The following is a 25829-nucleotide window of genomic DNA, read 5'->3' as shown; positions in this document are numbered from 1 at the left end:
CCAAAAATAATGGCAAGAGGCATGGCTTTGGTAAGGACAGATTTAAGTGATAAGTGTATGTTTTTAACTCTCTAAATACCTACCTCACTATTTCTAGTAGGACAGTAGATGATTACATTTCAATTTCATTTCAGTTCAGTTCAATCGCTCAGTTGTGTCCGACTCTTTGCAACCGCATGAATCGCAGCACGCCAGGCCTCCCTGTCCATCACCAACTCCCAGAGTTTACCCAAACCCATGTCCATCAAGTCAGTGATGCCATCCAACCATCTCATCCTCTGTCATCCCCTTCTCCTCCTGCCCCCAATCCTTCCCAGCATTAGGGTCTTTTCCAATGAGTCAACTCTTCACATGAGGTGGCCAAAGTATTGGAGTTTCAGCTTCAGCATCAGTCCTTCCAATGAACACCCAGGACTGATCTCCTTTAGGATGGACTGGTTGGCTCTCCTTGCAGTCCAAGGGACTCTCAAGAGTCTTCTCCAACACCACAGTTCAAAAGCATCAATTCTTCGGTGCTCAGCTTTCTTCACTGTCCAACTCTCACATCCATACATGACCACTGGAAAAACCATAGCCTTGACTAGACGGACCTTTCTTGGCAAAGTAATGTCTCTGCTTTTAAATATGCTATCTAGGTTGGTCATAACCTTCCTACCAAGGAGTAAACATCTTTTAATTTCATGGCTGCAATCACCATCAGCAGTGATTCTGGTTTGGCCCCTATATTTTTCCACATTTCTCTACTGTCACTGAGTAAAGATTGTTTAGATTCTTTCAGCACTCAGGCACTGTTTGACTTTTCTGAACCTCAGTTTTCTCATTTGAAAATTGTAATCATTATGTACAAAGTACTTAGCACAGTGCCTGATCATAGCAAATGCTCAACAGATGATAGCTGCTATTATCATCCTTATTGATAATCACCAAATTATAGCAAGTGTCAGTTTAGCAGGATCCTGGCATTAAGCCACACAACTGTTATTTCCTTCTGTCCTAACAAAATCCCGATTTTATTCATGCTGCTCCAGCCATCTGTTGTTTTTCAGTCACTCAGTCATGCTGAAATCTTTGTAACCCCATGGACTAAAGCACTCCAGGCTTCCCTGTCCTTCACTATCACCTGGAGTTTGCTCAACTCATGTCCATCGAGTCAGTGCTGCTGTCCAACCATCTCATCCTCAGTCATCCCATTCTACTGTTGCCCTCAGTCTTTCCCAGCATCAGGGTCTTTTCCAGTGAGTCGGCTCTTCACGTCAGGCGGCCAAAGTATTGGAGCTTCAACTTCATCATTAGTCCTTCCAATGAATATTCAGGACTGATTTCCTTTAGGATTGACTGGTTTGATCTCTTTCCAGTCCAAGGGACTCTCAAGAGTCTTCTCCAGCACCACAGTTTGAAGACATCATTTCTTTGGTGCTCAGCATTCTTTATGGTCCAACTCCCACATCCGTACATGACTACTGGAAAAACCATAGCTTTGACTAAATAGACTTTTGTCGCAAAGTGATGTCTCTGCTTTTCAAGAAGCTGTCTAGGTTTTGTCATAGCTTTCCTTCCTAGGAGCAAGTGTCTTAATTTCATGGCTGTAGTCATCATCTGCAGTGATTTTGGAGCCCAAGATATAAAATCTGTCACTGTTTCCACGTTTTCCCCATCTATTTGGCATGAAGTGATGGAAACAGACGCCATAATCTTAGTTTTTTTTAATTTTGAGCTGTAAGCCAACTTTTTCACTCTCCTCTTTCACCCTCATCAAGAGGCTTTTTGTTCCTCTTCACTTTCTGCCACTAAAGTGGTATGATCTGCATATCTGAGGTCATTGATATTTCTCCTGGCAATCTTGATTCCAGCTTGTGAGTCATCCAGCCCAGCATTTCACATGATGTACTCTGCATATAAGTTAAATAAGCAGGGTGACAACATACAATCTTGATGCATTCCTTTCCCAATTTGGAACCAGTCAATAAAAAAGAAGTAGATGTTTTTCTAGTATTCTCTTGCTTTTTTTGATAATTCAATGGATGTTGGCAATTTGATGTCTGGTTCCTCTGCCTTTTCTAAAACCAGCTTGAACATCTGGAAGTTCACAGTTCACGTATTGCTGAAGCCTGGCTTGGAGAATTTTCAGCATTACTTTCCCAGTGTGTGAGATGAGTGCAATTGTGCAGTAGATTGAACATTCTTTGGCATTGTCTTTCTCTGGGGTTGGAATGAAAACTGATTTTCCCAGTCCTGTAGCCACTGCTGAGTCTTCCAAATTTACTGGCATATTGAGTGTAGCACTTTCACAGCATCATCTTTTAGGATTTGAAATAGCTCAACTGGAATTCCATCACCTTCACCAGCTTTGTTCATAGTAATGCTTCCTAAGGCCCACTTGACTTCCCATTCGAGGATGTCTGGCTCTAGGTGAGGGACCACACCAACATGGTTATTTGGGTCATTAAGACCTTTTTTGTATAGTTCTTCTATACAAACAAGTTATTTTTGCCACCTCTTCTTAATTTCTTCTGCTATTGTTAGGTCCTTACTGTTTCTGTCCTTTATTGTGCCCATCCTTGCATGAAATGTTCCCTTGATATCTCCAATTTTCTTGAAGAGATCTCTAGTCTTTTCCATTCTATTGTTTTGCTCTATTTCTTTGCACTGTTTATTTAAGAAGGCCTTCTTATCACTTCTTGCTATTCTCTGGAACTTTGTGTTCAGTTAGGTGTATCTTTCCCTTTCTCCCTTGCCTTTTGCTTCTCTACTTTTCTCAGTTATATGTAAAGCTTCCTCAGACAACTACTTTGCCTTCTTGCATTTCTTTATCTTTGGGATGGTTTTGGTTACTTACTCCTGTAAAGTGTTACAAACCTCCATCCACAGTTCTTCAGGTACTCTGTCAGCCCCATCTAATCCCTTGAATCTCCACTGTATAATCATAAGGGATATGATTTAGGTCACTTATGAATGGCCTAGTGGTTTTCCCTTCTTTCTTCAATTTCAGCCTGAATTTTCCAATAAGGAGCTCATGATTTGAGCCACAGTAGCTCCAGGTCTTATTTTTGCTGACTGTATAGAGCTTCTCCACCTTCAGCTGCAAAGAATCGATCTGATTTTGCTATTGATCATTTGGTAAAGTCCATGTGTAGAGTTATCTCTTGTGTTGTTGGAAAGGGGTGTTTGCTATAACCAGTGCGTCTCTTGACAAAATTACTAGCCTTTGCCCTACTTCATTTTGTACTCCAAGGCCAAAATTGCCTGTTACTCTGTCTCCTGACTTTACTTTAACATTCCAATCCCCTATGATGAAAAGGACATCTTTTTTTTTTTTTTTTGGTGTTTGTTCTAGAAGGAGAAGGCAATGGCACCCCACTCCAGTACTCTTTTGCCTTGAAAATCCCATGGATGGAGGAGCCTGGTAGGCTTCAGTCCATGGGGTCGCTGAGTTGGACACGACTGAGCGACTTCACTTTCACTTTTCACTTTCATGCTTTGGAGAAGGAAATGGCAACCCACTCCAGTGTTCTTGCCTGGAAAATCCCAGGGACGGGGGAGCCTGGTGGACTGCCGTCTATGGGGTCGCACAGAGTCGGACATGACTGAAGCGACTTAGCAGCAGCAGTAGCTAGAAGGTCTTGTAGGTCTTCATAGAACCGTTCAACTTCAGCTTCTTTGGCATTAGTGGCTGGGGCACAGGCTCATGAACATAACCTAAGGGCATGTTGTGTGCTTATAACAGGTTCATGGGTAGTCCCCTTTGTTGGCAATTAGCTCAGGAATGGGCAAGTGACTCAACATTATTCAACCAACAAAATGTGAAAAGTCAAGTGGGAAGCATCTAAAACATGTTCCTCACACCTAGAAGATAGCTACACAAAGAAATAGATTTTTCTTCTACTAGCAATTTTTATGTCATGAGTTTTTCTAGCAACGCAGTAGCTATTCTGCCATCAGCCTGATGAAGAGGTCAGTGATGATGACTGCAGAGCAAGTAAGGGACAGAGAGAACTGGATACTTGATGTCAGCAATGGGGCCTTGAAGCAACCAAACCTGCAGTCCACCTACCTCAGAACCTCCTCCTCTGTGAAATCACTGCACTCCTTGTTGTTGAAGCCAGTTTGAGAAGTGACTATCTTACCTATAGCTCAGAGTACTCTAAATTACCACAACCATGGAAGGGTGTGAAAACTGCAATGAATTTTATCAAAACTAAATTACACAAAAATTAAACCACCCTTCTTTTCAGAGCACTCTCTCAGCATGAATGTCTAAAGCTCTTAAACAAGCAGGAGCACTAAGCCCTGGTTTTTCAATGAGGAACAACTAAGTTACTTTGCCAAACAGAATCTATTTGACAGTGCTTTAAAATATGCAGTGGGTTACAGAGTTCAATTCAATAGATGTTTATTTATTGAGCACCAACCACATCGTTAGGGCACCAGTTTCTTCCTCAAGGAGCTCCAGGTACCATAAGTGGTACATGCACTACATCATGGCACCACTGACCACGAAGGGTGCAAACCTTTGGACTGGGAAAGGGAAGGAGGGAGGGTGGGATGGAGGCTACAGGAAAGACATTTGAGCTCAACCCTGAAGGATGAGCCAGCCTTCACCAGGTGTGAGAAGGAGGGAAGACATTCTAAATAGGGGCAGAAATAAAAATGTGCACTCTTTTCTCAAGATATTGTGCTAAATTGTTTATATTACAATGACAGATATAAAGAAATGAAGTAAATGATGATATCTAGGACTTACTAAGGAGAGTTGCCCCAGACATGAAGATCAAAATAAAACTTACCTCTGCAAAGGACATAGTGAGTTCTGAAACATATCCATGAATTTGATGACAGGGGAAGAGTTTAATCTATCAAAGCTGTTCTGAGGAAAGCCCAGGGCCGTAGAGAAACTCAAGTCTGCTGTGTGTATGCTTCTTCCAGGTATAAACAGGCTATAATACTAATGTGAAAGGCGCCAAAGAAGGAACTCGCACTAAGATGTGAAATGAAATCAAAACTACTAAGACAGATGAATGAAGACATGTAAGACAAATAAATGGAAAAATACTTCCATTAATATTGCATCTCTCAAGAGGGAGCGGATATACGTATACTTATTGCTGATTCACATTGTTGTACAGCAGAAACCAACACAACACTGTAAAGCAATTATCCTCCAATTAAAAAAAGAACATTATATCTCTATATCCTACTAAAGTTACGCTAACATGAGAAAGAAAGCCTAACAAGTAAAGCAGAGGCAAATCTAAACTTTAAGGATAAGGAAGAACTCAGATAAAAGAAATTTCAGTAAATCTTAAATCCTTACTGTCCTCTGACGTAAATTTTACTATCCATCTGAGCCACATGGGGCAAATAGTCCATATTTCCAAGAACACACCATCACATCATCCTAGCAGAATTCAATAAGGAACTTACTGTTCTATGATCGATGTTAGTAAACAGTGACTATTATGATAGATTACAACACATATAATTTACCAGGAAATTATGAAGAACCAGGAAAGCCCTGTCACTTAAGGCTAGAATATAGAGAAATAGATGCAGAAAACAGAACTCCTCAGTGTTACAAAACATGCAACACTGAATCCCAAGTAACAGGAAGTGCAATGATACAAAGTGATAACATTGATGGTAATTAACATATCTGTAAGTCTCTCCTCCATAAAGAAAGATGCTCCAGTCCTGGTGGGAATAGGTAGACACATCTTTCCAACCTGCTCCCTCCTCCATTATGATTCCAACCCAAGTCTAATTTCCAAGCCCATGACATGCCAACCACCTTCAGAGCACACCTTCTCTTCCAGTCAATGTGGGTCCATGTAGACCTGAAATGCCAGTGAGGAATTTCAAAGAAATCTCTAATTCTTTCCTGTCTAACTCAGATTTTTTAAAATGATTATCCATGTTTTCTACTAGCCAATGCTTGTAAAAAATTTTTTTCGTCAAAGACAAATACAGTAAACAAATGTACTCTTTCTTGATATGAATCAAATATTCTGAAAATTAAAATGTAAGGTATCCTTCAGTCATGATGTGTTATACTGTAGGCTCAATCATGCTGTTATTCACTAACGAGGACCAAGACATGTATACAAAAGCAAGTGAATAAAAATGCAAACAACGGTTCCTGCGTTTTACACTGCAGCATCTCCACTTTTTCTCCATGATTCACCAATAAACCTTTTGGCCCAAACTAACTGGCCACCAAGGACAGAGCTGGTTAAACTAAAATACATCTGATTCAGCATTGTATCTTTCTAACCCCTCTAGCTACACCTTTTAGAGCTGGCAGTTTGTTTTATCTACCTCTGTTTGCAACAAGAACCTTAGTTAATTTGTATCGAGGTTAGGAGTATCCCAGATGAGTCAGAAAACATAAATATCATTTCTTCCAGCACCATAATCCCTCCTCAGTGGTGCCTTCCATGCAGGCCCATATGGTCACGTGTTGACTATCAGTTAAAGCTCTCAGGGATACCAAAGGTCAAGGATATACACCACATTGCCTTAGCTTTAGATCCACCAAAACAGGATGGGACATAAATTGTATGGGATGAGTGTTACAGGCAAGGCACGGTTGGGAACAGCACCACTTTGCCCATCAAAATGGACCAGCAGCACTGGTATCACCTGGGAGCATATGAAAAATGCAGACTCCTGGGCCTCTCCCAGACCCACTGGATCATAATCTGCATTTTTCCTTTTTTGGTCATGCTGCATGGCCTGTGGGATCCTAGTTTCCCTAGTTCTTAACCACTGGACCACCAAGGAAGCCCCATAATCTGGATTTTAACAGGTGACTCATACATGCTAAACTGTGGAAAGAATGGGTATTTTTTAAAAAAAGAACCTGAGAAACTGTTTCTGAAGATACAACATTAAAATTATTATCCCAAATAACTCTCAGAAGGAGAAAGCCTAAACTAAGTTTGGGTCCAAAGATCCATGTGCCTCACACTGAAAATGTCCAGGGAAACCTTACAGAGGAAGCAAAGTTCCAACTTCAAGCATCTGAGAGCTCAAGGCCTGAATTCCTGAGCATCGTTTTTTCATAACAGCTTGCAACATCAGACATACTATGTACCTTCAGAAAGTGATGAGTTATACCATGTACAACCTTCATAGCAACAAATTATCAATTTACAAACTCAAAGTCAACATATTGTGCCTCACAGTCATTTAAGCTGGCAAGACTTTAAAGTACACACAAATCTGAAGTAATGCTTTGGAAATATTTGATTTATGTTAAACAGCGCTCTGGAATTTAAACATTTGTATGCTCCACCAAGCCCTTTTCCTAGCCAATTGGTTCACTGGTCGGCTTACATAGATGCTTTCAACATAGACGCTGCTCAGCTAAATTTAATATTTAAAAATGTTTAAGACCTTTCTGTGTATTTTTTAAAATCAATCTTAGTTCAAGTAAATTTCCTGAGCAGGAAAAGAACACCGCCACCACCACAACAAAATCATACCCCAAACAGCCCTGTGCTATAAAAGGTGCTGCTGTTATCAAGTGAACTCTGCCTCTAACGAGAACCTTCTACAGAGGGAACCAAGATGGCAAAGCCACGAAGGCCTTCGCTCCAGTAGGGGACACGAAGCAGCGTGTCAGAAAGAAATTGTTTTTCTGCTCCTTTTGATGGGTTGTGCTTTCAAGTCAGGAAATGAGAAACAGGTGTGCCAGAGGGCACACACATCCTCGCTCCACACTGCAAAACACGCGTTTTCAATTTGCAAACATGAAAGGGACTCCTGTTGAATGAAAGAAGAAATGAAAACCCAGTTCTGTCTCTGCGAACCATATGAAGGCGGCTCAGAAAGGCTCTGACAAGCTGCTCGACTTCCTCCCTCTCCAACTGACAGCAGGTAGTGCTTGACAATGGGAAGGAAAAGGCATTCTTTCAAGTGAAAACAATCAAAGGGAGAATTACACGAAGGATCAGAGCACCAGCACTTTAACCCATCACTTGATCTCATGCTTCTGTTTCTACCATTGCTTTACCTTGCGTCTTCAGATTAGAAGTCTGTTCTTTCAGCAAACAGCAAAGCGATGCAAAATAACTCTCTACCCCCCCCCAAAAAATCTGAGAAAGTGCAAACATTAAAAGAACATCTTGGAGTTCACTTGATCTACCATTACCTAAGTCCACAGTCTCTTTCAGAAAGACCTACTTTTCTTCATGAAGTCCTGAGCTCCCCTGGGCTACTGGAGACATTTTAGGGGCTTATATGAATGTCATGGTGGTGATGAGTTTAAAAGCAACTGGTTTTGGTGGGCCTTTGGGGAGAGGGTGTGTGGCAAGAAGGAACAGGTACTAATGGCAGCAAAAGGAGTTAGGTGGCCAGTGTGCCAAGGTCCATTTGGGAGGCTCTGCAGGGAGCATCCCTCAGCTGTGTGGACCCAGCAGAACCTGGTTCAGGGCAGCAAGCCTTTATTTTAATTATTTCTAGACTAACAAGAAACTTCCCTGTATTAACAAGTAAGGCCATAGACTTCATGCCCTTTGAGGATGGGGACTGTCTTCTCTTGCGTCACAGCCAGACACTACACAGCACAGGATAAGAGCCACTAAAACAGCTGTTGTGTTATAGCTTGAGGGCAGCTACAAGTCTTCTTACATAAGAGCAAAATGCCTGAATTCATGTATGTGGGAAAGACACCCTTCACATCTAAAATTAGGTTTTGAAGAACATCTAAATCATCATAAAAATATTCATTATAGAATATTAAATGGACAAAAACTAACAAGCTAAACAACACTGTCGTTTGTTTTATCTATCAAAAATCTACCAAAAATATTAACACACTATCACAGCATAGCAAGGTTAAAATTTCATTTTCCAAATTCTTTTCAATGACCAAGTGTTATTTCACAATGAGGGGAAAATCCACTCCTTTATTAATAAAACATCCAAAATACATGATAACCAAAGCTGTCACACTGAGCTGGTTTCCTAAGAAATAACCTAGCAAAATTCAGAACCAAAAGCAGGAAATAATATATTAATAGTTCATCAGATATGAAGTGACCTCATTAAACAATGGTCCCAGAATAGAATTCCAGCCCCACATAACTACTTTAGCTTTGGGAAATGTGCTGGGAATTTATCTACTCTGTCATCTGTAAATGAACAATATTTCTTCCCCACACCAACTAACCAATCAGACCAAAGAGTCAAGTGGTTTTAAGATGATGATGCTTATAAATATATTAGGGTTTTATCTATGCTCACATCTAGAAGTCATAAATCACACAAAAAGATTTCTCAAGACATTTACATATTAAATCCCAAATTACTTCAGCTTAAGTGTCTGCCCTCTAAGAATCTTGAGTGCAAAAGATTCAGTTCAGTTCAGTCACTCAGTCGTGTCTGACTCTTTGTGACCCCATGGACTGCAGCAAGCCAGGCTTCCCTGTCACCACCAACTCCCAAAGCTTGCTCAAACTCATGTCCATTGAGTCAGTGATGCCATCCAACCATCTTGTCCTCTTTCGTCTCCTTCTCCTCCTGCCTGCAATCTTTCCCAGAATCGGGGTCTTTTCCAAGGAGTCAGTTCTTCACATCAGGTGGCCAAAGTAATGGAGCTTCAGCTTCAACATCAGTCCTTCCAAAGAATAGTCAGAGTTGATTTTCTTTAGGATTGACTGGTTTGAACTCCTTGTAGTCCAAGGGACTCTGAAGAGTCTTCTCCAGCACCACAGTTCAAAAGCATCAATTCTCCAGCACTCAGCTTTCTTAATCGTCCAACTTTTACATCCATACATGACTACTGGAAAAACCATAGCTTTGACTAGACAGACCTCTGTCAGCAAAGTGATGTCTCTGCTTTTTAAGTTTTTATTATGCTTTCATAATAAAAGACTATGAAAGTTTATTGTTTCATACAGACAAGAAGCTTCTGAGAAGCCACACCGTCAGCCACAAAAGTGAGAAAGAGCACTGCCTAGCAATGCAGATAAAGGAGCTAGAGTGGGCTGAAGAGCCTGGACTCCACCCAGAAGAACCAGCCCCTTCGCCACTCTTGCCTGTCTGAAACATCGCTCATCATTCCAGAGCAACCTCAAAGATAAAAGTTCTGTTTTCACCTCTTTTCCAAAAGAATGAGATCTCCCTCTTCAAAGGGTCCCCCTCTTCATATGAAAAAAAACTTCAATACTTAGTCAAGACCATCCAGAGACCCAACAGGAAGGACCCCAGGTTAAGACCCACACACCTTGCACTCACCCCTCTTCTTCAGGGATCTTCTGTTCTCATCAGCACACACCACTCTAAACTCTGTACTTACCTCCTCTCAGCCCTGACTCAGCTGGGCATGACCTAACCCACACCACCTGTTGTGCCCCCAGAAAGGTGATGTTGAAGCCCTAACCCCAAGGCGATGGTGGTGTCTTTGGGGAGGTAACTAGAGTTTTATGAGGTCATGAGGGTGGCCCCCCCATGATGGGATTAGTGTTCCAGTAAGAAGAGGAAGAGAGATGGTATCTCACTCGTGTCCATTCTTCCTCTCTCTTTCCTTCCCTCCCTCTTTTCCTCTGTCCTTGTTTCCATCTCTCTCTCCATCTCCTCCATGTGACGACACAGCAAAAAGCTGGCCGGCAGCAACCCAGAAGGAATCGAATCTGCTGGCACCATTATCTTGGACTTCCTAGCCTCCAGAACTTGGAGAAATAAATGTTAAAACCATGCAGCCTATGGTATTTTGTTATAGCAGTCTGAGCTAAGACACATCCGCAGTATATCTGTTTGTTCATATCAATTCACATCAATTCATTCAAAAAACATCAGAGACTCTGTTGGATGAGCACCATTCAGACATCAGGGAACAAAGCTGAGGAAAATCCCTACCCTCATGGAGTTTCATATAGCAGAGAGGAGTAGACTACAAAGATAACATAAAGACACAAAAGATATAAGATGTTAGACATGATACATTCTATGGGAAAAAATAAAATATGGGAGGGGGCTGGGGGATGTGACTGAGGGAAGATTTACATGTTTAAAACGGGGTGGTTGAGGAAGACCTCCGTGAGAAGGTAGTAGTCTGAATCAAGAGCTGATGAGGTGGAGGCAGGGGTGTCGATACTCAGGTGCGTGTGTGTGAGCTAAGTTGCTTCAACTGTGTCTGACTCTTGGTGATCCTATGGACCATCAGCCTGCCAAGTTCTGTCAAAACCCACGTCTCTTTTTGTGTGTGTGTGTGTGTGTGTGTGTGTTGCACTTTTTTAAAAATTAATTTATTTATTTTAATTGAAGGCTACTTACTTTACAATATTGTGGTGGGTTTTGCCATACATTGACATGAATCAGCCATGGGTGTACATGTATTCCCCATCCTGACCCCCCTTCCCACATCCCTCCCCATCCCATCCCTCTGGGTCATCCCAGTGCACTGGCTTTGAGTGCCTTGTTTCATGCATCAAACTTGGACTGGTGATCTATTTCACATATGGCAATATACATGTTTCAATGCTATTCTCTCAAATCATCCCACCCTTGCCTTCTCCCACAGAGTCCAAAAGTCTGTTCTTTATATCTCTGTCTCTTTTGCTGTCTCGCATATAGGGTTATCATTACCATCTTTCTAAATTCCATATATATGAATTAGTATACTGTATTGGTGTTTTTCTTTCTGACTTACTTCACTCTGTATAATAGGCTCCAGTTTCATCCACCTCATTAGAACTGATTCAGATGCATTCTTTCTAATAGCTGAGTAATATTCCATTATGTATATGTACCACAGCTTCCTTATCCATTCATCTGCTGATGGACATAGGTTGCCTCCATGTCCTGGCTATTATAAACAGTGCTGCGATGAACATTGGGGTACACGTGTCTCTTTCAATTCTGGTTTCCTCAATGTGTATGCCCAGCAGTGGGATTGCTGGGTCATATGGCAGTTCTATTTCCAGTTTTTTAAGGAATCTCCACATTGTTCTCCATAGTGACTGTACTAGTCTGCATTCCCACCAACAGTGTAAGAGAAAACCCACATCTCTTACATCTCCTGCATTGGCAGGTGGGTTCTTTCTCAGTAGTGCCACCTGGGAAGCCCAAGACACTCAGGGTAGAGAGTTAAGGGGAAGGAAGGATGCAGGCAGAGAGGCCCTGAGTGGCAGTGTCCCTGGCAAGTCCGAGCACAGGGAAGTGGCTGAGTGAATAGAGAGGAAAAGCAACAGCTGCAGCCTGAGGGGAAGGCGGGCAGCACCTCATTGGCCCTGAATAAAGGCTGTGGCCTTTCTCTAAGATGGGACATGCTGGACAGTTCAAGAGGAGGTATGACATGTGATTTGAGTTAGGTTTAAACATCACCTGCTTGAGGAGTTGCTGAGAACTGAATAAAGGGGAAAAGGAGCAGAAAACAAGGGACCAGCTGGGGGCTCCTGCAACAACCCAGATCAGAGATGACAGCACCCTGAAGCTGCTGATGGCAGCCAGGGTGTAATGAAGTGGTTGGATTTTAAATATACTTACAGAGGAGAATAGACAGGGTTTGTTGCTGGACTGGACGTGGGTGAGATAAAAGACGAGAGGGTCAGTCATGACTCTAAGATTTTGGCCTGAGATAAGGGCCAAAGGGCAGCAAGTGCCCTTTGCTGTGTGGAGAAGCAGGTGGGTGAGGGAAGGGCAACATCAAAAGCTCATAGTTGGATGGGCTATTCTTTGGGAGGACCGATGCTGAAGCTGAAGCTCCAATACTTTGGACATGAAGAACTGACTCATTGGAAAAGACCCTGATGCTGGGGAAGACTGAAGGCAGGAGGAGAATGGGACAACAGAGGATGAGATGGTTGGATGGCATCACCGACTCGATGGGCATGGGTTTGAGTAAGCTCCGGGAGTTGGTGACAGACAGGGAAGACTGGCGTGCTGCAGTCCATGGGGTCGCAAAGAGTTGGACACAACTGAGCGACTGAACTGAACTGAACTGAGTTGCCTATTACACACACAGGTGGGGGCTTTGGAGAAGCAGTTAAAAAATCGAGTTCTGGGAAGAGGCCCAAGGTAGAGATAAAAAGGTGGGAGTCAGCATACATATGGTACTTAGCCATTGGACTGGACGAGAACACCGAGGCAGTGAGTATTCAAAGACACAGGAAAGGTAGAGGGCTAGGCCTCAGGGCACTGAGAGGTCAGGGAGATGAGAAACAGTAACAAAGGAGGCGGAGAATAGCAGCCAGTGAGGTGGGAAGAAAACTGCTGTGTTGGATGCTCTGGAAGTCTATCAAAAATAGGATTTTCTGGGGAGCGAGTCATTCAAGCAGCTGTGTCACACACTGCTTACAGGACTAACGGATGACCACTGGGCTTTGGAGGTGACTGAAAATCTTGACAAGAGCAGACTGTTAGAAGGGAGGAAGAGGCCTGACTAAAGTAGATACAAGAGTCAATGAGTGGACTTCCCTGACGGCTCAGTGGTGGAGAATCCACCTGCCAATGCAGGAGACACGGGTTCCATCCCTGATCCGAGAGGATCCCATATGCCATGCAGCAACTAAGCCCGTGAGACACAACTATTGAGCCCGTGCTCTGCAGCCTGGGAGCCACAACTACTGAGTCCAGGTGCTGCAACTCCTGAAGCCCGTGCACCCAGAGCCTGAGCTCCGCAGCAAGAAAAACCACTGCAATGAGAAGCCTGTGTGCCACAACCAGAGAGTGGCCCTCATTCACTGCAGCTAAAGAAAAGCCTGCTCAGCAGTGAAGACTCAGCACAGCCAAAAAGAAATAATTAAGTATTTAAAAAAAAAAAAGTTCAACGAATGGAAAAGACTAAGTAAAATAATAGACATGAAATACAGGCAACTCCTTGAAGATTCACCTTGAAAGGATGCTACAAAATAGGGAAAAGAGTTGGAAAGGAGGCTGGACCCCTAGGTGATCTGCACCCAGGGTCCAGAGTAGAACAGGGCTTTTATTGATGATAATCAAGAGACAGCCACTGAAAGTGCACTAAAGAGAAATAACAGATTCTCTTGAGAAGGAAACAAAAGCACGGACTCCTGCCTGCCTCCCCATCCCACCTGGGCCCCAGAAACCACAAACTCCAGGACACATGTAGATGTCTCAGCAGTGAGGTCTCACTGGCTCTTGGGACTCCACCCTCATAGGGAAGCCAGCCCTGTGCCCTCCTGACAAAGGCATCTGGGAAGCACAGATGCACAGGAAACCTCCCACAGAGGGGCAAAGGAAGATCTGTGGTGCTGGTCAGGAGAAAGACTCGAGAAGGGGTGATATACTGACATTCTTCCCGCCCTTGCAGAGGAGACTCCACTCACTGGCTCAGAAATATTAATAGCAAAGCAGCAGCCTGGTCTCATTCTTCGCATTTTTTTTTATCCCATCCATCTTTGAACCTACTCTTAACAAGCCAGGGCCACACCCTCACCACCCTCTGATTTCTGAAACAGCTAAGACCTGTAAAATCGAAGAACCCAGAAAGTCAGAAATCACCAGGGTTCCTATTGGGTAGCAGATTGTTCTTCGTGACAGAACACCAGAAAAGGAGACTGCAGCCGCTGCCTCCTGATCACTAGTCAGCGGCCATAAAACCCCCAGACTCACTATTTCTCTTTAAGAAAAAAAAACCAGTCGGCACAGACAAGTAACAGAAGACCAATGTTAAGGTCAGCTAGAGCATAAACTTAATCTCTTGCTTTTTCCCTCCTTCTGATCTTCTAATCCTCAATGTGCTCTTCCTTTCCATAGCCAGAGAAAGACCACAGATGTATCTTATATTACACATCTGATGTGTTACTGAAAAATTATGTGTGAATCCGATTCTGGCAAATTAAATCAAATTTTAAAATGCTACTTAAGGAAATTTCATGGTGAATAATCTCAGAATCCTTCTACAAGAGGGAAGAATCACATACACATTTCTCTCTTCTTCAATGAAATGTACTTGACATATAACACTGTATAAATTTAAGGTGTACGATATGTTAATTTCATACATTTATTCCTGTAATATGATTGGCATCATGCAATAATTAGCACCTCTGCCACATTACATAACTATTCTTTCTTTTTAATGGTTGGAATAATTATGTTCCAGTCTCTTAACAAGATTGATGATTATAATATTGTTGCCCATACACACACATTTTTTAATTTTAATTTGTCTATGAAGCATTTACTAAGTGCAAAGCCCTGTGCCAGGCACTCAGGAAACCCAAATATACTCACAGAGTCCCTTTTCTTAAGAGCTTATGCCACTACTTAAAGAAAGCTTGAAACTATTCATTTTCACAAAAAAACGCTGAGAATAAAAGAAGGGCACACACTTTTTTCACATTTTAAATTTTCAGAAATCAGGAGGTACACTGCAGTTGACAGCATCTTCCCACAGCTCTGCTGCAGGCAGCAGCTGAGACACAGCCAGCTCTGCCTCTGGAGGTCAGCAGCTCCCATCTGCTAACCCTTGCTGACCCTTCTTCTGAGTTGCGTTCCATGTTGGAACTCCATGTGTTGAGTTTAACTGCCATTTTCAATGTCTTCAAAAGGATTACAGTTTGATACAGAATTCAAACAAAAAGTGATTACATACATAGGAATGCATGGAAATGGCAAAGAGGCATGACCTTGTTATCAGGGAAGCAAATATTTCTTGTTGAGAGAATACCCCCAGTTCAATACTTGCAAAGTAATAGCCATGTGTTAAGTGATGACAAAGCCGTGTGTCATAAAATAACTGGCAGTCTTTTCCCCTCTAGTGTAAGTGTCTTACATGGGTATATTTTGTTGTAGGAATATTACGGTAAACGTACAGGCAACAAAAGCAAAAACAGACAAAGAGGTCTATGTCAACCTAAAAAGCTTCAACACAGCTAAGGCAATAAGCAACAATATGAAGAGGACACTTATGGAATGGGAGGAAATACTTACAAACCACAGAACTAGTATGGTATTAATATCCAAAATTGACAAAGAACTCCTACAACTACTTGCTAGGATGTCTCAGACAGTGAATCAAGAATCTGAACAAGAACCTACATATTTCCTTTGTTCCCTCTCGAGCTCAGCAAATTTCCAAGATTCCAGAACATTAGTCAGAGTTTGCAAGGTGAGCTCCTGCCCTCTAACTTCTTCCCCACAAGATGCTGGAGTTTATCTCTCAGGCTAATAACCACATCACCTTTCTGGCCTTAGGAGAGTCCTACCTTGACCATAACTAGCTATCTTCCCTCTGTCTTTCAATAATCATCTACCAAGAACTATAAAACTAAAATGTAGGCCATGTCTCTGGATTTTCTGCAACAGCATATGTCCTTTTTTTTTTTTTTAACCAAAAAATTGCAAAATTCTGTGTTCTACCTTTCTTCTGACTTACTCACCCAACTCTGCCATGTGTTTCCATTGTCAACCTCATAGCAAGAGCCCCAGGAGAAACAAGAGTAAAGCAATCACAGATGGAAAGAACTGGAGACTTGCTCTGTTATCCTCATGCTCTGTTGGCTGATGACTTGTTGTTGTTCAGTCCCACAGTCGTGTCTGACTCTTTGTGACCCCACTGACTGCAGCACTCCAGGCTTCCCTGTCCTTCACCATCCCCTGGAGCTTGCTCAAACTGAAGTCCATTGAGTCAGTGATGCCATTCAACCATCTCATCCTCACTCGTCCCCTTCTCCTCTTAACTTCAATCTTTCCCAGAATCAGGGTCTTTTCTAATGAGTCAGCTCTTCACATCAAGTGGCCAAAGTATTGGAGCTTCAACTTCAGCATCAGTCCTTCTGATGAATATTCAGGACTGATTTACTTTAGGACTGACTGATTTGATCTCCTTGCAGCCCAAGGGACTCTCAAGAGTCTTCTCCAAAACCACAGTTCAAAAGCATCAATTCTTCGGTGCTCAGCTTTCTTCATGGTCCAACTCTCGCATTCATACATGACTACTGGAAAAACCATAGCTTTGACTAGACGGACCTTTGTCAGCAAAGTAATGTCTCTGCTTTTTAATAGGCTATCTACGTTTGTCATAGCTTTTCTTCCAAGGAGCAGGTGTCATTCAATTTCATGGCTGCAGGCACCATCTGCAGTGATTTTGGAGCCCCCAAAAATAAGGTCTGTCACTGTTTCCATTGTTTCCCTACCTATCTGTCAAGAAGTGATGGGACTGAATGCCATGATCTTTATCTTTTGAATGTTGACTTTTAAGCCAGCTTTTTCATTCTCCTCTTTCACTTTCATCAAGATGCTCTTTAGTTCTTCTTCATTTTCTGCCATAAGGGTGGTGTCATCTGCATATCTGAGGTTATTGATATTTCTTCTGGCAATCTTGATTCCAACATGTGCTTCATCACCTGGCATTTCACACGATGTACTCTGCATAGAAGTTAAATAAGTAGAGTGACAATATACAGCCTGACTTACTTCTTTTCCAATTTGGAACCAGTCCACTGTTCCATGTCTGGTTCTACCTGCTGCTTCTTGACCTGCATACAGATTTCTCAGGAAGCAGGTAAGGTGGTCTGGCATTCCCATCTCTTGAAGAATTTTCCACAGTTTGTTGTGATCCACACAGTCAAAGGCTTTAGTGTAGTCAATGAAGCAGAAGAAGATGCTTTCCTGGAACTCTCTTGCTTTTTCAATGATCCAAGAGATGTTGGCAATTTGATCTCTGGTTCCTCTGCCTTTTCTAAATTCACCTTGAACATCTGGAAATACTTAGTTCACATACTGTTGAAGCCTGGCTTGGAGAATTTTGAGCATTACTTTGCTAGCATGTGAAATGAGTACAATTGTGTGGTAGTTTGAACATTCTTTAGCATTGCCCTTCTTTGGGATTGAAATTGAAAGCTGACCTTTTCCAGTCCTCTGGCCACTGCTGAGTTTTCCAAATTTGTTAGCATGTTGAGTGTGGCACTTTAACAGCATCATCTTTTAGGATTTGAAATAGCTCAGTGGGAATTTCATCACGTCCACTAGCTTTGTTCATAGTGCTCCTTCCTAAGGCCCACTTGACTTTGCATTCCAGGATGTCTGGCTCTAGATGAATAACTACAACATCATGGTTATCTGGGTCATTAAGATCTTAGTCCTTAAACTTAAGAAGGCTATAACATGATGGGCTGGGCATCAAAGCTAAACAGCTACTCTAGATATCTTAGACTAGAAACCTAAAGTTATCTTTAATCATATAAAACATCTTCAGTGGATATGAGATGGACAAAGAAGGAAATATGCAAGGGGAAGGGTGAAAGACCTTAATTTTACAATTTAAGTTTACCACCACCCCCCCACTGCATTCTACTTCATAGAATCAAATCCATAAAGTGCACTCCTATTTCAACTTTCACATCACCAATTTAAAAAAGAAGGGAGATGGACAACCCCAAGGAGACTGAATTTCTTTTCCAAAGTGACACAGTCAAGTAGGCTCTCAGAATTCCAGCTTAAAGTAGAATTCAGGTCTCCTAACATGCAGACATAAGAGTAATATTTAAAAAGCAGCAAACCAACTTGCTGAACCACATATTGACCAAAAATAAAGTCAACACAACACATGATACCAACTGATACTTCTTTAGGAAAATGAAAATGAAACAATGAATCATCTGTTTTAGACTTTGATTTATTCAAATACCACAATTTTCCATAGACGTGGGCTATACTTAATTATGCATACGTAATTATGCATTAATTACGCCATACTAATTCCTAACTATTATGTGTAAAGATTTTCATGTGCCAGCAATATTAAATTAAAAATTAACTCATATTATTACCTTGTGCTCATCTCTTCAAATTAGAACACAATTTTTGGCCTATTATATTAGTATGATTTAGATTCAACATTGATTTGTGTTTGGATTTCACCTGAGTGGCTCAAAATCAAATATTTCCACCAATGCAAGAAAAGGATCAAGGTCAGGAAGCTGCTACAACAGGTGGGCAGTTTAGGGGTCTGAAATAACAGGGTCAGGTCAGAAGAAATGGAAAGAAGCTACAAATTTGAGAATGGTACCAAGAATTCAAGTCTCACTAAATAGGTTACAGAAAGTGAAAGTGAAAGTCACTCAGTCACGTCTGACTCTTTGTGACCCTGTAAACTATACAGTCCATGGAATTCTCCAGGCCAGAACACTGGAGTGGGTAGCCATTCTCTTCTCTAGGGGATGTTCCCAACCCAGGGACTGAACCCAGGTCTCCCATACTGCAGGTGGATTCTTTACCAGCTGAGCCAAAGGGAAACCCAAAAGAGTAATGGCAATAAAAGAGGCAAAGAATATAGGAGAAAGGTGGCCACAGTGTGGGAATAAGGAAAAAGGTGTTTATTTGTGCTGCTGAATCTCATGTGCATACATGACACCCACAGGGATGTGTCCAACAGGAAGGCAGAAAGGACTAGGGTGGACCTCAAGCGTGAAGAACAGAGTAAGGATAGACATGGAAGCCAGCACTCTAAGAGATAACCACTGAAACAGCACCAAATCACCAAAAGGAAGCACACAGTGAGATGAAGAGAAGCTGGCAGAGGCCCACACCCGGGGTGACCAGCAGCAGGAAGAAGATGGAGCAGGACAAACCAGGAGAGGTCCAGGATCTACACTAGCGGTACAGACCACAGAGAGGCAGGAGTAAGCAAGAGAGGAGGTGACTGGACTGGGTGGCTGGTCAGTATGGTAGTGCAGAAAACAATGCAGAAGAAACCAGAGAGAGAAAGGAAAGGTGGCCATATCTACCCACCCTCCTGAGAAAGCCTGAGGACATCTGGCACAAAGTCCTAGGACTCTGACTTGAGAGATGATATGGCAAAGGGGGTGAACCAATATTATTATGTCAACCACACATATCAACCACATCATGAGCTTCAAGTACATCTGGCACAAGTATATGAAAACCTGGATCTGAACAACCATTCTGCCCACTCAAATTCACTCTCCCGAGACACACACACACACACATCTCTAAATGATAAAGACTCTTCTAATACAAATACAAAAAGAGGACCTACATTTTATCAAAAGTATATGCCATGATATATATTTTGAAATACACCTTGTAAGACTTATGTCAACATTTTACTCAAGAAATGACCTCTTAGTTTTTTCAATGCCTTGCTATTTTTATATCATTTTGACCCAAATTTGGCATTATCATGAGTCATTAGGGGGAAAAAATCCATTAAAAATATAATTAAATTTTAGTTAACCCCAAGTTGTACTCAAAATGTTAGCAAACCATTTACACTGTGATACTCATGTTGTGAAACAATTCTCAAAAATTCCCAAGTATCAAAGATCTTTCAAGCATCAGTGTTCTGGTCCATGAGGTGTGTTAGCACATACTTTGTGTTTACATAAAAACACTGTTTTCAATCAATAAATGACCTACGAGGTTGAAGTAATGAAAAATGGTCATGAAAGCAGCAAATACCTGAGGTACTCACAGCTGTGGAGTAGGGATTATGAGCTCCAGTATTTTCAGCCCAGCAGCCACATCCATAAAGAGCAGCCTGGGGAAAAAAAGGTAGATAAATATAAATACAGCACTTTAAGAACATTATACATAATTACTAGCTTTCAACAGAAGACAGAAATCATACCCATCTAATAAAGCCTCATCTAATAATGATGTATAGCACATGCGTGATAACCGGAGGTTGAGTAAGACCTACCCAAACAATGGTTCTAATGCTATCAAAACTATTTTCAGCTAAGGATTAATCTAAAAATTTTCAGAAAAGAGAAAAAAAAAATCTTAATCTTATCAACAGTAATTTCTTCCTTCCCAGAAAAAATCTTCCCTCTGCTGTAGGCTTGTTGGGGGTGGCTCTTCTGGACCCTTGAAATCACTTCTCAAACTAGGTGTGTGTCAGTCAGATTACTTGGGGACCATAATAATAGGAACCGTGGGTACCCAGCTATATTCCTGATGGTCTGGAGGCTGGCTCAGGAGTCAGCACTGTTAACCAGGACCCCAGGGGCCTGGAATTCAGGAGGTCCCCTGCCACCCTCTAGCAAACCCTGCTTCAGGTTTTAGTGCCTTTCCCCTCCTCCTTCAGGACAGAACAAGAGGAAATCCAACTGTTATGAACCAAAGGGCCCAGTACATGTTCACCACTGCTCTAGATTCTGCCAGATAGAAGGGCAACAAAAAGGCCTGTTCAAGCTAATCACTCTGTGAGGTGGCAGAATAAATGTATGTGTCTGAAACCACCAGGAACACAATAAGCTACTGTGGTTTTATAAAAGTGTGTGATAATCATTCCTATTTTGTTTCCAAGTGTGCCACCCAGAATGTCTGGATTCACCTCTCCAATATCTACTATGATTTCTCTGCCTTTGCAAGGGGAATCACAATTAATAAGTTTTGTGTTCCTTAGTTAGAAGCTGAATTCAAAAAACCCTTAGATGGTTATTGCAGAGAAATATAAGGAGGCGTGGTCAAGAATGTTTATGATCACCTGTTTGATAAGAACAAAATACTAGCAGTAAAGAAATGGTTAAATAAACATTGGCACAGCAACATGTGGAATTTACTGCAAAGGTTAGAAAAAAGAATTTAAAAAAAAGATATTTAAGAACTATTACAGAAAAAAACTCCAAAACACTGAGTTTTAAGAACTATTACAGAAAAACTCTGAAATATAAAGTGTTAAAAAAAAATCCTACAACAATATATTCAGTATTCTCTGTGACTGATGAAGGAAAAAGGTACTCCCACAAAAATAGCACTGTTATATTCTAGGAACTTATTTGTGAGGAGTGGAAGAAGAAGACAGAGAATGGTAACCAGACAGATTTTAACTTTCTATGATGGTTTATTCCTTTTACAAGGACTTCAGAATTAATTTGCTCCAATATTCTGCATAGAATAGGGGTTTTCAGGAAACAGTCCAGGCACTTCTGATACTGAAAACCTCACCACTTCATGTGGGAACATATACCCCTTTTGGACACTTTTCATTGGTGGACAGTTCTTCCTTCGATTGTTTTAAGGAATATCCACTTTCTCATAACTTCCGCCCACCAATCCTGGGCCTACTTTCTGGAAATACTTTAACCTTCCCCCTAAAGTTCTCCAAATTTGGCTTTTCTAATGCCCTGATTCCTCTTTTCTCTCTCAAAGAATCTGTGAAAGTGAAAGTCACTCAGTCGTGTCCAACTCTTTGTAACCCCATGGACTATACATCCATGGAATTCTCCAGGCCAGAATACTGGAGTGGGTACCTTTCCCTTCTCCAGGGGATCTTCCCAACCCAGGGATCGAACCCAGGTCTCCTGCACTGCAGGCGCATTCTTTACCAGCTGAGTCACCAGGGAATCTGTGAACTGTTCCCCAAGATGTTGAGATGCACATATCCACTCCACTTCCCTAATGACCCTCCTTGAAAAATGACCCTGAGTCCAGAATGATGGAGATGAAATCTGACCATGTTCATGTGATCCAGTTGTCAACCATCACTGTCACTGACAAGACCCCTCTTAAAAGCAGAGACAAGAACTGAACACAACACCCCTAATATGGCAGACAGTAGAAAACCTGTCACTGCCTTTGAAAACATCATGCTTCTAAAATAAACAAGACAGCTGGGTGAGGGTGGCAACTAAAAGTCCTTCAGAAGTGATTCAGGTCACAGATTTCAGGAAAAAATGGCAACCCTGTGGGCTAAGCCATTCAACTGGTTCTACCTAGGTTGTGTGCTGGGTCAGCCAGAGCCTCAGAGAACATGCTACCTCAGTGAAAGAGCCCAACCTTCCTTCACGGAAAACCCTGGATATTGGTCCACTGCCCTTTCCATTTCCCACAATCATCTTGATCTGGAGTTCTGCACCTAAAAAGTAGTAAATAAGACCACAAGGACACTCCTTAGAAGCCCAGTAGAGGTGATGAAAAGAAAGTTTATTCTTACTCTTGGTTCTCCTTTCTAAGCAAATTTCTTTTATGCTAACTCTCCTCAATTTCATGACCTAAATTTGTCTTCCTTCTTCATTTTCTGAAACAGGCTGGGCTGAGACAGTGACAGGTAAGAGAAAAGAATCAGAGACTGTCCCTCTCCTATCCACTCTGTTAGATAAAACACAACAAACTTAAGCAGACCTTTAAAAACAAAAAGCCGAGGCAGTCCTAAGATGGCAGAGTAATAGGATTGGGAGACGATTTTCTCCCCCACAAATTCACCGAAAGAACATTTAGATGCCGAGTAAATTCTACAAAACAACTTCTGAATGCTGGTAGAGGACATCAGGCACACAGAAAGGCAGCCCATAGTCTTCAAAAGGAGGTAGGACAAAATATAAAAGATAAAAAAAGAGGCAAAAAAGGTAGGGACGGAGATCCGTCCCAGGAAGGGAGTCTTAAAAAGAGAGAAGTTTCCAAACACCAGGAAACACTCTCTCCGGTGGGTCTGTGGCGAGCCGTGGAATCTCAGAGGACAAAATAACCAGGAGGAAAAATAAATAAATAATTAAACCCCGCAGTTTACGTACCTAACAGTAACTCCCAGTGGAGCCACAGCCCAGACCCGCGCATCCCGACTAGCAAGCGGGGGCTGGGCACGGAGGGGCGGGCTGCATTGCTTTGGGTAAGGACTGGGCCTGAATGCCCCGAGGGCAATCTGAGGGAACTAGATTGAGACAGCAACCTAGACCATGGGATAGCTTTTCCGTGAAAAGCTTTAACCTAAGACACCGCCAGGCCCACTCACAGAACAAAGGACTGAGCAGAGCTAGCCAGCTGCAGACCAGCCCTGCCCCCACCAGAGCCAGAAGGGCGCAATCGCAGCCCCAGAGAGGCCTCCTATACCAAACTGCAAGCAGACCTCGTTGCTAACAAGGACTTCTTGGGACTCTGGAGGGTTGACACCTGCCAAGAGGGTCACAGCCAGAGATCAGCTCCCCAGGGGAGACACACGGCACGCCTGGGAAGCTGCACCCATTGTACCCCCAGAAAACTGAGCAGCTGGGGCGGGGGAGGGGAAAAGTCACAGCCCCTGACCGCGCTAAGCCAAAAACCTGGTCACCTGAGCTGCTCGGACCTGGGAAGGGCACAAAACCCAGGCTCAACCAAGTCTGCACCTTTGTGAAGTACCAAGGAACCTGAACGTGAGTGGCTTAAACTTGGGAAGTATAGGCAACCCCAGGGGCCCGGTTCAGACAGTTTCCGGCCATGCAACCTAGAGCCTGAGCAGTGTAGACTGGGAAAGCACACACGCCGTGAGTGGGACAAATCAGTGTGGCTGAATCACTGTGAGCATACGCCAGTGAGATTTGTTTGAAGTGTTCCTCCCTTCCCACAGCACGACTGAACAAGTGAGACTAAAAAAAAAAAAAAAAAGTGACCACACTGCCTCCCTTGTGTCAGGGCAGAAATTAGACACTGAAGAGACCAGCAAACAGAAGAAGCTAAAAGAAACAGAAAGAACCGCTTTGGAAGTGACAGGTGCAATAGATTAAAACCCTGTAGTTAGCACCAACTACATAGGAAGGGGCCTATAGACCTTGAGAAGTACAAGCTGGACCAAGGAACTATCTTGAAAATGAACTGACCCCACACTGTCCATAACAGCTTCAGAGAAAGTCCTAGATATATTTTTACTATTATCATTTTTTAAATTTTTAAAACTTTGTTCATTATTCTTTTCTATTTTTTATTTTATTATTTTTTTTTTATTTTTTTTTTTATAAATTTATTTATTTTAGTTGGGGGCCAATCACTTCACAACATTGCAATAGTTTTTGCCATACATTGACATGAATCAGCCATGGGTTTACATGTGTTCCCCCTCCTGGACCCCCCACCCACCGCCCTCCCCTTCCCATCCTTCTGGATCATCCCATTGCCCCGGCCCTGAGCCCTTGTCTCATGCATCGAACTATTTTCTTATTTTATTTTTATTTTTTATTTTTAAGTCCTCTATTACTCCTTCAATTTTCATTTATATAACCTACTATTACCTTGCCAAAAAAAAAGACCCTATTTTTAAAGCAAACTTCATATATATATATTTTATACTTGTTGTGACTCGGTGTTTTTTTTCTCTTTTACTTTATTTTTAATATTGTATTTTTGAGAATCTAACCTCTACTCTAGGTTTTTAATCTTTGCTTTTTAGTATTTGTTATCTACTTTGTGTCTTCAAGAACCCAATCTTCAGTACTCATTCTTACTTGGGAGCGAGATCACTGGCTTGATTGCTTTTTCCCCCTTTTAACTCTCCTTTTTCTCCACCAGGTCACCTCCATCTCCCCACTCCCCCTTTTCTTCTCAACTCAACTCTGTGAATCTCTTTGTGTGTTCCGGGCTGTGGAGAACACTTAGAGAACTGATTACAGGCTGGATCTGTCTCTCCCCTTTTGATTTCTCCTTTTCTCCTCCTGGCCACCTCTGTCTCTTTCCTCCCTCTTCTCTTCCCTGTGTAACTGCGTGAACATCTCTGAGAGATCTAGACTGTGGAGAGTACATAGGGAAGTGATTACTGGCTAGCTTGCTCTCTCCCCTTTTGATTCCCCTCTTTTCCTCTTGGTCACCTCTATCTCTCTCCTCCATCTTCTCTTCTCCATGTAACCCTGTGAACCTTTCCAGGTGTCCCTCACTGTGGAGAAACTTTTCATCATTAACCTAGATGTTTTATCATTGGTGCTGTATAGATGGAGAAGTCTTGAGGCTACTGTAAGAATAAGACTGAAAACCAGAGACAGGAGACTCAAGTCCAAATCCTGAGAACACCAGAGAACTCCTGAATCCAGGAAGCATTAACCAATAGGAGCTCATCAAATGCCTCCATACCTACACTGAAACCAAGCACCACCCAAGGGTCAACAAGTTCCAGAGTAAGATATACCACGCAAATTCTCCAGCAACACAGGAACATA

The 25829-nt window shown here is 42.2% G+C and overlaps 1 protein-coding gene across 27 annotated transcripts in view; it reads right to left on the bottom strand.

Moving 5' to 3' along the window:
• The window catches only part of TASP1 (taspase 1), a 253393-nt gene that overhangs the window by 108289 nt on the left and 119275 nt on the right, over nucleotides 1-25829 (bottom strand). For 20 of the 27 annotated variants that reach the window (XR_014073014.1, XR_014073018.1, XR_014073016.1 and 17 more), the window contains one exon: nucleotides 20389-20467. Coding sequence is in view for 16 of the 27 variants with exons in the window: in XM_081556535.1 (XP_081412661.1) it covers nucleotides 20389-20467 (79 nt within the window). In the remaining 11 variants the exon portion in view is untranslated. The remainder of the gene's footprint in view (nucleotides 1-20388; nucleotides 20468-25829) is intronic. The other 7 variants (XR_014073024.1, XR_014073023.1, XR_014073022.1 and 4 more) reach the window with 1 other exon arrangement.

This window comes from Giraffa tippelskirchi, chromosome 13 (assembly GCF_054371585.1).
Source record: "Giraffa tippelskirchi isolate mGirTip1 chromosome 13, T2T-mGirTip1v1.2.pri, whole genome shotgun sequence".
NCBI lineage: Eukaryota > Metazoa > Chordata > Mammalia > Artiodactyla > Giraffidae > Giraffa > Giraffa tippelskirchi.
This window is presented reverse-complemented; position numbering and strand designations above follow the sequence as displayed.